This window comes from Emys orbicularis, chromosome 2 (genome assembly GCF_028017835.1).
Source record: "Emys orbicularis isolate rEmyOrb1 chromosome 2, rEmyOrb1.hap1, whole genome shotgun sequence".
NCBI classification, from domain to species: Eukaryota; Metazoa; Chordata; order Testudines; family Emydidae; genus Emys; species Emys orbicularis.
Genome location: NC_088684.1, coordinates 156,486,583 through 156,499,382, shown reverse-complemented (window position 1 = coordinate 156,499,382; position 12,800 = coordinate 156,486,583). Strand labels below are relative to the sequence as shown.

At 41.7% G+C, this 12,800-nt stretch overlaps 1 protein-coding gene across 4 annotated transcripts in view; it reads right to left on the bottom strand.

Annotated features, from left to right (window-relative positions):
- ANKH (ANKH inorganic pyrophosphate transport regulator) overlaps window positions 1-12,800 on the bottom strand; it is a 154,124-nt gene that overhangs the window by 46,745 nt on the left and 94,579 nt on the right. For all 4 annotated transcript variants that reach the window (XM_065398606.1, XM_065398603.1, XM_065398605.1 and 1 more), the window contains 4 exons: window positions 5,880-5,998; window positions 5,112-5,195; window positions 2,097-2,267; window positions 1,258-1,392 (listed from right to left, as the gene is read on the bottom strand). In XM_065398606.1, the coding sequence (XP_065254678.1) occupies window positions 1,258-1,392; window positions 2,097-2,267; window positions 5,112-5,195; window positions 5,880-5,998 (509 nt within the window). The remainder of the gene's footprint in view (window positions 1-1,257; window positions 1,393-2,096; window positions 2,268-5,111; window positions 5,196-5,879; window positions 5,999-12,800) is intronic.

Below are 12,800 nucleotides of genomic sequence, written 5' to 3'. Positions count from 1 at the left end.
TCTTTCATCTTCACCCAGAAACTTTCAACTGGTCTTCCTCTCACCTCCTTCTGGATCTCAGAAAGAGTGTATATATTCTTGATGTATAAAGTGATACCTCATTCCTTCCCCTCCTGCCTCCCCTGTCCTGTCCTTCCTGAACAAGCTATACCCCTCTATACCAATATTCCAGTCATGGGATTTATCCCACCAACATATATGTCCAACAGGGCCATGTTACTATGTCTGTGAAAACCTTAACATTAGGACTTTCTGTACATCCTTCACATTGGTAGGAGTCTGCATTTAGTTTCCTAGTTTTTTTCCCCTTATTGAAAAAAACAAAGGGAAAAAAATCACAAAAAACCCTAATCCTCCTCCCATTTAAATCAATGGCGGTGATTTAAATGGGGGAAGGACCACATGAAGATGCACACTTTCTGTAAGCACAGGATTTTGTGTTGTAGTTACAAGAAACCTGTGCCTCTGTGGACTGCTTGAACGTCACCTCTGATGAGTATTTCAGAAAGTGAGCACTTAGAGATAAAAACTGGTACCTTCAAGATGTTAAGCAGGATACATCTTTGGGACAATGGAGCCGAGAACTGGCCTTTGGAACCCTACTTCAATCAGTTTAGAAAGTGCCCAAGAGGTAGACAGGTATGTATGTGTATGTGAAACAACCCAAGCACTCACATCCCAGCCAGGGGCCTGATTCTTCCATGCCTTACCTCCTATACAGTCACTTACAACTGTGCCAAAAGTTAACAAATCATAATGGTAATGTGTCACATCGCTTTGCATAGCTGTAAATAAATATGCAAGAGGCAACACACTGGGGAATGAGACCCCAGACAACTATCCTGAATTCACCAGGCTCTGGAGCTTCCATTGCCTGTCACTGTGCAAATCTTGAAACCCCAGGATACTTGACTGGAATCTGTGGTCCCATGATGCATTTAATAAGACATTGTTTAGAGTGGGATGTAAGTGGGACTGGAGGCTTCATGTTAAGAGGCAGAAATTAGGCCAACATCTTCCGCTTGCTTTTAGCATCCTGGGGAAAATGCACACTTAGCATTTGCATTTGAGACCACTTTCCCCTGTTCCTATGGATGAGAGGAAAACACATCAGGAGGTGCTGTATATGGATGGGAATGAACACCCTGCTTCCTTAGAAAATGTAAGCAAGGATGACTTCTTTTGTGTGTGGAATGCAGTACAACCATAAAACATTTCAGTACAAAATGGCACCCAGCTTCCCAGGGATTCACATACCTCTGTGGCGGCAGAGCTGCCGCCCAGGTCCCGGGACACAAAAAGGTTGACAATGGGTCTACTGATTCGCTGAGTTGCCAAAATTAATGCCAAAGGCCACCAAAAACTCAGCATCTTCCTTATTGTAGCATCTCCCTGCAGCGTAAGAGAAACAAAGTCCCTTTTGAAACAAACAGGCAGGACAGAACCAAAAGCACAACCAAAGGATTTTTTCTCGCTTTTCCCATCCCTCAGTTGACTCGCCTCATTCAAAAGCACACCAGAGCCAGAGCCTAAGAGAGGAATGCTACATGAAAATGCAATCTCCCACGTTAGCGATACAGAATTAAAGGTAGCTGTGCATTCTTAACAGCCCTACTAGATCTGAATAATTGATGTACAAAGTATTTGCATAATTTGTCCTGGCAACCGGTTATAAAGGCATTGATCTGCAGTGAGGGATTTGTGAATTACTGCAAGACATTCAAGGAAAAAAGAGGTGTTCTGACACACAGCTTCCTCACACAGGGAGGAATTTCTCAGAATGTCAGTTTCCAATGTCATCCTTGTAGCATATAAATACATTTGCTGTGCTAATGATCCTATGTACTAATATAACATTAGCGGGAATGTGCTTAGCATAGCCATAGAGGTACTAACATAAGGATACACTATACCGCTCTCACACAGGACACTGTCGGGTAGCTGCCATGTACACTGTCATTGAATTGGTATGCACAAGGGTATGTTTGAAACTAAGCGTTATGTGCTTTTTTTTCTGAGGGACAGAAAGCATACAACCCTCATAAACACTAGCTAACCTGATTGCACAGTAAGTCCTACCAGGCATTAAGACATACCCCCATCTCAGGCCCACTGCTGTCAGGAATAATGTCATGTATATTCTTGTAGTAGCCCAGGCATAAGGTGGTACATCGGACCAGTGCCCCCATGTACAAGGATAAGATTGGGATAAGGAGAGGCTCTTTGCATTCCAAGTGACTGTGAAGCAGAATGGCTACAAAAACAACCTAATAGAGAGAAGAGGAAAAAAACAAGTAGACAGGTTAGGGGTTTTCTATTTTAAACAAAGGGCCCAGTATTTCCTGCTGTACCCAAAACCAATCCATCTCTGACACTGCCACACAGATGCAGACTACATTGTGGTAGTGCCTAGAGACCCTAGTTAGGGATTAGCTCTCCATTGTACTAGGCGCTGTACAAACGAGTAGAACAAAGACAGTCCTTGTCCCAGAGAATTCACATTCAGGATTTGACACCAGGCTATAGGTGGACAAAGTACTGGTAACGGGGTCAGGTGCAGGTAACCATAAGGATGAGTATGTTTGCATGCATTTAGTCTTGGTGTTGGGAGTGAGTTCCAGGTGGCCAGTAGCCTAACCAGTTCCACATGGTGTTGACCCATTTTGCTAGTGAGTATGATTTCAATAGCAATTTCTAAGTGTCTCTTTTTTGAAAGTCATATTAAAAAGAACATGGACTTCTTTGACTCTTTAAGCAAGTCAAATATGATTTTTCAATATTTAAACCTCAGTGGTTAGAAGGGAATCCCACTTCAATTCGAACTTTGCACTGGCTTCAAGCAAGATAGCTGGGTTTTCTCTTGGCATAATTCTAACTGGTAAACTTTAATACTAAATACCAAATCCCAGGAATACATCAGATTACGGTGAGAATCAACCCCACTACACTTCCTGGATTTTAGCATTTAAGATAATAACTTTAACTCTTTCACATTCATCACAGAGCCTGAGCATCCCAGTTAAATTCCAGAGGTCTCCATGGGGAAAATTGGGAAGCCTGCTTGACGTGGTTCTGTGACTGAAAGAACGGAAAATGACTCTATTGGCAGGGGCTGGGACTACAATGAGTTCTGAATGAACACATGGCGTTGGGTTTGCTTACTAAATACATGGTTCTGTGGTACTAAATACATCCTTCTCTCATTGGTTTTATATTGTGTGCAGACAGTGATTACACCTAATGTATGTCTTGCTTTAAAAAGAAATAAACACCTGTAAGTATTTACTAGGCTGGTAATGCTGTTTATAGGAGGATTGCAAAACAGCTGATTTAGGATGCTACTGTGGAAATTTTTTCAATGAAGTTGCTCATCCTAAAGCTGCTCAAGAGAGGAAAGAATTAAAGGGCTCAGGACAAAAACCATCAATCACATCTTCAGGACTACAGGTAACAAAGTTCTTATTAAACAGATGTTACTACTGCTTATGTTCACTTTGCTAGTGTCAACTGATGCAGGGAAGTCCAGCGGTCAGTGATTTTGCCCTTCTGGAAATGCTCTTGTCCCATAAGTATTCTGTTATAGAAAGAGGAGATATTGTGGAGTTCATTTTCAATGGCCTTACACCTTGTTTAGTCAACTTGCCCTTGTGCAAAGTGTGTGTATCTAAAGCACTGCCAGATTAAGATGGTAGTGTTATAATCTCTTTGCTCAGGTCTGAATGACTAGACAAGATGCAAAAACATGGAGAATGAGGCCTAGCTGGCTACATTCTGTTTTCATACCAGTCTTATACCACTGACTTCCAGGGTCACTCTAGAATGAGATGAGAGTCAGACCCATTAAGTGGATTTCTTTGTTATTAAGTTAGCTTGTTATAATTACTTCTAACTTATATTATATTATATTAATTGCAGAGATTTCACTCTACATGGTATACAGTGCAAAAATGAGTATCTAACATAGGGTAATAGACGAAAAGGTTTAACCCTTCAGTATATGATTGTTTTTACTTAATAGAGGGAAGGTGATCTATAGAACTGAATGAAGGATTCGGAGCCCAGAGCTCTTGAGTTTGGATTCCCTCTGACCTTGCAAGAGTCACATGCTCCGTCTCTGCCTTCACTTCCCCTACCACTAAATGAGAATGACAACACTGGCCTACGTACCAGGTGCTGTGAAGCTAAATTTGTGTAAAAGTTTAAGCGCTTTAAAAATGAGAACTGCAATATCGGTACTCGATATCAAACATGAATTTAAATGACTTTCCACAATGGATGTCTAGTAAAGTGCAGAATGTAGGGGACATATGTTTAACACATCACTCAGGTAATGGAAGTTGAAACAATGCAGGACCCTTCCTAATAATGCACTGCAGCACCAAAGTGGTTAAGCTAAGTTCTGACTGCAGTTTTGAACATGAAACATTCAAGGCCTGTAGCAAGAATATTGCTTGCTGAGCTATCCTCACACTCAGGAGACAGCATATGTTATTGCAGTATGGCTGGAATTTCACCAAGTTAATCAACAAGTGCATAATTGAGGGATGAAGGGAAAACTGAGGAATCAAATATATATTTTATTGCCGTATAGTCTAGAGGCCCCACTCAGGATTTCAGCTCTATTATGCTAGGAGCTGTACAAAATATGGTAAAAGACAGTCCCTCCCCCAAAAGAGCTTAAAATTTTTAGTAACATTCGTATAAAGGTACCATATCCTGGAACACGTGGCAGCCATTGTGTTTCACTGAACTCCTGTCCTTTCAGGAAGGGCATAGCTGCAGTGAGACATTGCATTAAACCAAGCCATCCTGGCTCCCCATTCCTGGAGTTATCTGACTTGTGTGGAAGTGAGAGCAGCCTCAGCTACAACTGCCACCGAGGGGCCTCTATGCAGTGTGGACTGCCAAAGTACAGCACGCTCCAGGTACAACCCCGCCTCTGCCAGCATACTGGGAGGAAGGCGTAAAGCAGGTTGTAAGCCAGTGAGGAGTTTTGACATGCTGGAGGAAACCTCAAATGCTTGTTTAGAGTAGCTACAGGGCTCCAGAGCATGGGCCAGGATCTGGCCCATAGTGCAGCAGACACAACTTTTGCTGAGATGAGTCATTACCTGAGCTATGACATCTGAGATGGAGGCACATCCCACAAGGAAACTGTGCTTGTGTTTCAACAGAATGCCAGCATGGGTCCAAGCCTGTAAAGGACAGAAATTTGTTTAGAAAGTGACTAACATGGATACATCTATTAGGTTCAGGTTCCGAGCCCTGACTACTTTCTTACTGCTAAACTTTACACAAACCATTTATGAAGCTCTTTCCTACATCTGAGTCAGCCTCCCATGTGAATCTGAACAAATCTAGGCCAATAATACAGAGAAGACACTGCAGCTTTTAACTCTTTGCCAGGGCTGGGAGAGAGGCTCAGTTTAAATGACTGTACAGTAGCTGCTGAGAAGGGAATACAGTAATGAGAAGCAGCCTTTATTCCTGGTGGGGGGAGGGGAGGGTGTTATTAGAGTTCTAACAAATCCAAGTAATAGGTTTTCTTTTTATTCACCAGCTTTCCTTGTGTATAAAATGTAGCTCTGATCTCACTGGCTAATGGGTATATTGAATATTGCTACAAAATCCTGCCTTTAAAAAGTAACTCACTGATGCCACTTCTTTTCATACTTAGTTATTTGGAGAAAGTGACTGGGGTGTAGGTATACATCAGTAGCATAGTCTGCAAAATCTTTAATAGAGCAGAGGAATTACTTGCATGGGCAAGCTCTCCTTCAATGCGTCTCCAAATATCTGTCAAATAGTTGGGTTCTATAAGCTGGGAACATCCCAGAGAGAAGTGACAACTAAAATTCAGTTCTGAGCCAGACACTCACCATGGCATCCATAAAAGGGAAGGCAGCAAGATAAAGGAAGGCCCGTCTAGTTTTACTTCCCACCGATTCATCCACATGGTGCAGCTTGTTAATAATGTAATACCCCAAATCGCTATACGCTGCAGAAATAAAAGAATGGCCAAAAAAAAATTTGGTTAAGCTGACAGATTCTGGCTGGGATGTTCAAAAGCACGTGTGAGTTAGGCATCTAAACCTCTAGGCACTTCTGAAAATCCCACCTTCTCTTCCTAATCAGGGTTTTTTGTAGTGTCTTACGAATACAGCCTTTCAATGTATTTTGCAGGTACATATTAGAGAATAAGCTTATAAGTATTCTTAAAAGTTTATAACACACATAGCACCATATAACACTGATAATATTACCTGTCAAACATGTACAAAACAGTGAAATCACATGATGAATTATAAAGGCATGCAACAAACCTCCCCTTCACCTTGTCCGCTAATCATTTCTACTGACACTTGTTCTAACATTGCAAAACCTCTGGGGCAGCCTCAGGTGGCTGTCACTTTCCTTCCATGGTTTAAGGGCTAATATATCACAAGGCTAGAAATGGATTATCTGTGCTAATGGAAACTGCACAATTCCAACTTTTCAGTGGCAAATGCACCTGTTTCTAGTCCTGGTTCATCCTTAGGTAAGAGCTATTTTTAAGATGTTCGTTAAAGTGGCTTTGAATTTCACAATTTTAGAGGTTTCTAAAATGTGACACAACTTCCTTTTCATTTAAGGCCAATATAGCTGGACTCTCAGTACTAGATCCTAACATTACAGGTGGGGAAAGAAAAATAAATCCCAATAACTATTAAAAACCACTATAAAGATGTATAACCTTACATTTTAAAAAAACTGTTAAAAGAGCGTTAAGGTTGACAAGTCATGCTATTATTGCAATTTTTTTTGCATACCCTTCATTATATTACAAAAGATATACATAGATACTTAACAGCATGTCACATCCTTTATACATTTGCTTATATTATCCAATTCGTGTGTGTTAATAACGGTGGTCTAATCCAGCTTTGTTCTAGCCTAAAACCAGCTATCCTAGTGGAACTGGCAGGTTACTCAAGAAGGAAGGAAATTTGCTGACACAGCCACAAAACCTCAGTTTTGTTGAATATAGAACAATGTTTGAGGACAGTTTTGCAATTACTGAGTGATAACACAGTCACAAGGTTAGGGGATTCAAAGAAAGGTTTATCTCTCATTATAACACTCTTCTAAAATGATGGGCAAGTAATGACAACTAGATCTAATGATAGAAACAGGAATGGGGGCAACATATTTCCACCAGAAGGCTGGGAAAACACAAAGCAGGATAAACAAATAAAACCTCCATTTTATACTTGTTTTTTAGTCCTTATGAAATTTCTGCTATCTATATTATTATGGCTAGGCTTGCAGTCTGTCAGATCACCCTAGTAATCGCCAAGCTGTACTTAGAGTCACTCCCAAACAATCAGCCTAATTGCCTTTTGAATAGTACCAGGGAACCATTCTGTAAAATAGAACTCTAACCTTACTTCCTGAGTCCTGGCAAGTCGCCTCAGTTCTTTTGTCTTAAAATATTCATTTTGTGATAATTTTCGCATATCAACTGATACCAGCTGTGGCTATTTTTTAAAAACAAATATCTATGTGTCCACTTAACTTTTCACTCAATACTTTGTAAACAGTGTGTGCTACCTACAGATTTTTACAATTTCTTTGAATGCTGTTGCTTTCATTGCAGAGCAGCACCTCATGTCTGCTCCCTAAAATAAAAACTGACTTGAATGAGCTTGTGCAACTTTGGAAGAGACGTGAAGAACATATTTAATTACACTCAGATTCTGTGAGGTCTGTGTTAGGTTCCATCCACACCTATAGACTAAAACCATGTGGTGAGACAGCTAAAACTCTTGCAGGAGCTACAGGGTGTTAAGTTCCTTACAGGGACAAATATCCTCTTGACCCTGTCCCTTCGTGCCCTTTGCACCCTTTGTGTCCTGTGGACCCACTTCTTGCAGAGGGGCTTCCATGAGCAACTGAGGATGGAGAGAGCATTCAGCAAAGAGGCTCTCTGCTTTCTCAGCCCTCTCTTTTTTCCCCCTCCTCTCCACCTCCATAAAAGCAGGCAGTAGAGCAACCATCTTGGCTCTGGAAGATATAGAGATTAAAAAAAGAAGTGCATGGTCACAAAAACCTCGATTAGTGGCCAAGGACTGGATGAGCATGGAGACGGAACCAGCCTTACTCCTGGAAATGTAAGGCTCCTGGCAGGGCACTATGGAGAGGCTTGTACAGCTTCTGCCCAAAAAGGACCTATTCCCTAGACAGAGCACTTCACTCTCCAGGGCTTTCAATCTGGCATGTTTTACAAGCACTGAAATCCCTTAATGTTAGACAAAAACCTACTGAATTTTTGACATTGTTGTTGAAGTCATAACAGCTGAGCTTAATGTTAGCTTTAAAACAGTTAACCTAATTTCCACATGTAAGTGAAAGGTGACAAACACTTTTGGTGATGTTATTGAAAAGCTGTTTTCATCCTTAGAGGATATCAGCAGGCTGCTCTCGGCTAAGATTTACTGATAAATATTCAGGCATGTGTCTCTCAAATGTGAATAAAGCAATCTCTGATTAATTAGAATGTAACCTTGACAAGCCAGCTGAACTTATTATGAAGCACAATATAAAATTAATAATACAGCAGCCTGTTTTGTTCTCCCATGATAACTCATACAATTTCTACAGATTCACTTTCATATGTCTACAGTTTGGTCTTGCTGCTTGCATTTAAGTAAAAACTCTAGCTTGGCTCTTTGTTATATGAGTCTGTTCAGAGTCATAAGGACAGGCATTTTCCGCTATTGGATTTATCTTACTAGTGGAATATCGTGCATATAAATGGAACATCTTCCCTATGGCTGCTTCTATAAAACACCAACCAATAGCCCACACACAGTCGACATCCCTGAAACAAATGCACAACTGAATACGCTCTTGGAGCTTGGCTGACCCATGCATAAACTGTATTAATGACAGTAGAGTCTTAAATAAATGGCACCACTGTTAAGTCGTTCTGGGGTCATCCACTATCCTGCACGTTGTTCTTGTGTCACAAAGGAAACAAAAAGAACTCTCCCAGGAGGTGCTATCATTAATGTTCAGACATAAAGCCACACATAAATATTAGCTCTATTGGGAAAATATCACAGGTGGCTTTGGATTAATTGATGAATTCTCTGGATATAGTCCATCTTCCTACTTTGATGCCAATTTTAAAAATAAACTGTTCTTGTAGCCTTGTGAAATGAAAAACTTCTTGTCATCAGGTAGATGTGCCACAAAGTTGGAATACTGTATTCTTTGAGCTCTTCAAAATCTGGAAATGCCTGAGGATTTCTCAGACAGCTTAATGCCTCATAACACTCCAGATATAGCTGTTCCAATTTTAAAGTAAGATTCATTTGAACTGGCCAAAAAATACACCAAATTTGAGTCTGGGCTCACTCCATTCCTTCTCTGCTCTGTGACTATGTTGTTGAGGAGAAAATGACTAAGTTAATTAGCAGAAATGTAAATTGTTAATGTTAGCTACTGCTACAGCAACATCATCTCAGGATGTCAATGCATTATACCCTTTTTAATGAGTTCTGTCTTATCACCCCCTGCAAAGTAGGCATGGATGATGATTACTTTAATGATAGGCTAGGTGATTAGAACAAGAATCCCACCAGAAGTCTATGAAAACTAAGATTAGAAGAACCTGGATAACCTGACTAACGGTCAGGTCAGTGTTCCAGTCTATGCTACAGGTGGCAGAACATTTGGTATCAGCTAGTCAGGTAGGCATGTTTAGAACTTGACTGACCACAAAAATGGTGCAGTTAACCTTCATTCACACACTATATTTTTTGGCACTAACAACTATTGACCGTGTTAGCTGGAAACCAGGCCCTTGATCCTTCATGCACCAGTCGCTATGCATGTGATTAGTCCCATGGAGTCCAGGGGGATTAACAACAACTGTAAAGCCACTCTCCTGTGCAGGTGCTTGCAGGATAGGGGCCTGTGTCTGCAACCACAATGGAAAATGAATGGCATTGCTACGAGCTTCTAGGGGATTCAGCCTGCCATCTGTTAGCCTGGCTGCTGAAGTTCTGCTTTGTGCTGAAGCTGACAAGTGACACTTCATCTACTGCCTCACCAGGAGCAAAATGGTGGCAGTGTGCATTTGCAAGAGGAAGGGGATGTAGAGGTGTCTACTTAGGCCTGGTCCACACTAACCCCCCACTTTGAACTAAGGTACGCAAATTCAGCTACGTTAATAACGTAGCTGAATTCGAAGTACCTTAGTTCGAACTTACCGCGGGTCCAGACGCGGCAGGCAGGCTCCCCCGTCGATGCCGCGTACTCCTCTCGCCGAGCTGGAGTACCGGCGTCGACGGCGAGCACTTCCGGGATCGATCCCAGAAGATCGATTGCTTACGGCCGGACCAGGAAGTAAGTGTAGACCTGCCCAGAGTCACAGGGACTATGACTTTAGCTGCATCTCCAAAGCTACTGCTAGTTTCTGTCATTCCTAGAACTTCAGCAATGGCGAATGTAACATATATTCAACTGAAAAGAAATGGCCAGAGTGTTATCCCAGCATCTTGAAACTCCTGCTGAGAAAGGGTGAATTAAATGGCAACAAGTGCCAAAACAGGAAATCTGATAAGCAGAGCCCTACACAGATACAAAATTTATATCGGTATCCGATCCGCAAACATGGTCCATCGATATCCGCATCCGCAGATATAAAGCGGATATCAGCAGATTTGCAGAGCTCTACTGATAAGGGATGAATTGTGCTATTGTGTCTACAGCAAAGGGGAAGATGCAGAATGACCTATCATGGAGCTAATATTAAACAGGTCCCAGTTAGTACAGAACAGCTGCCAAGTAGCTGATAAAATGGAGAATTGTAATATAAATGAATCCCCTTCTCTGACAAGTTTAATATTGGTAAGATGTAGCAAATTTTTGTATGCATGCAATACATGAGACCTCTGTTGTATCATATTCCTTCCCTCACAGCACACTGTTCCTTCCCAGATGCTACTCCTACAAAATACTCAGAAGTAAGTCACAGCTTGTTTATACCCTAAGATGTAACAGACTTCCCACAAAGTTATACTTTAATTAACTGGTGGTGGCAGCTGACCCCAAAACATCACAGGATAAGGAATAGAGCACACATTTCAATGTCTAGCTCTAAACTGAAATGGCCAGTGAAAGGATGGTTTTGTGGCTAAGGCATTAGACTGGGACTGTAAGTGGGAAGGAAATGTGGTTTCAATTCCCACCTCTGACATCATTTTCCTGGGTGATCCTGGCCAAGTCACTGACTTTCTCAATTCCTCATATTACTTGCCCGGGGTGTGTTGTGAAAATTGTTGGTGAGGCTCTCATACTATGGTGATTGGGGGGGGAGGGGGGGGGGGGGAGGTGCGCGGAAGGTGTAAGTACAAGATACACACAGCTTGCAGATGTGAGTCTGGATTGTTTGGCTCAGTTGGACACCCACATAGAGGATTCCTGTGGCTCATGTGAGGGGCTAGAAAGGAGATCATGGTGGAGAAGGAAGTAAGTGAGTCACAGGGTTGAAGCAGTCTGTTTTGGCATTGTAAAGGAGTGGGGGCTGCTCTTCGTCAGTTCTGTTTGAGTGCTGCTGATAGACTCAATCATAGCTGCAAATGGGCATTTCCTCCTCCACCGCCACTTGTTGTCTTCTTCCCTCTGACTCTTCTCAGCCAAGAACAAGACTCTTCTCTTGTTCCCTTGGGTTTTTTGTTCTTCCATGGTTGAGTCTCACACTCCATGAAGGACAGACATGTCATCCTCCCTTGTTCTTCACCTACAGACTACATCAGAGAATCTCACTGCAGTCTGGAGATATTTTTTTTCATTTGTTGAGCATCAATACCCTGGGCCTTTTGCTTCCTGGCAGAGGTTTGTGACAATCTCACAGCTGCTGAAGACCAGCTGCCAGACTGTCACTTGGTTCCTCCTTCTCTTCTTCCTCCCCAACTCTGGAGGTTGTACATCTGTGGGTCAGAAAGGAATAAGCAGATTTTAAAACATGTTCAAAGAGAACTTGAGACATAACTTAGCAGCATCACAATGATTTAGTGCTGGGAATCTGACTAATGCCATTGTCTTGGGTCCTCCTCCACTCTCAGAGGTGGTCTTCATATATTTTCAGGCATACACATGTTAAAATATTACAAAATATTTTACATTCTGCCATGTACAGTTGGAAGATTGAGCGAAGCCCCTTCACTCAGGACTTTAAGGTTTGGCAAGTATATATTTATATAGCTATAGATATAGATATTTTTTTCTCTTCATAAATGGAAACATTGGGCATAAGAGGTTCAGACCACAGCAGTGCTCTGTAGTTCAGCAAACCTCGGGTAACTCAACCAGCGTGTTTAGAAATGACTACCCACAGCCATCTTTAACCAAAAGCCCCAAGTACCTAAGAAGCAGTCAATCTATAGCCTTCAGCTTGGAAATCTGGCTGATTTATTGTGAGTCAGCAGGAACCCACATGGCTTAAAACCAAAATAAGATGGATCAGAAAAATCAACTCTTCCCAGATGGTAAAACTGCCCTCTGTTCAACCTGGTACACAAACTGGACAAGGTGGGCAACTGAAAGACCATCTCAAGTCTGGGGGAAAGATCCAAGCCAAGAAATCTTATGGCAGATCTTGCAAATGAATACGGGTTTACAACACTGACTGCTTATAATCTTCAGTACAAAATCCTGAGCCACCCCCATACATTGAGGTGGCCTGTGGATGTCAGGGAGATCAACGAATTAATTTCACTGATGGTTTTTTAACTTGTTAAATTAGTGACAGG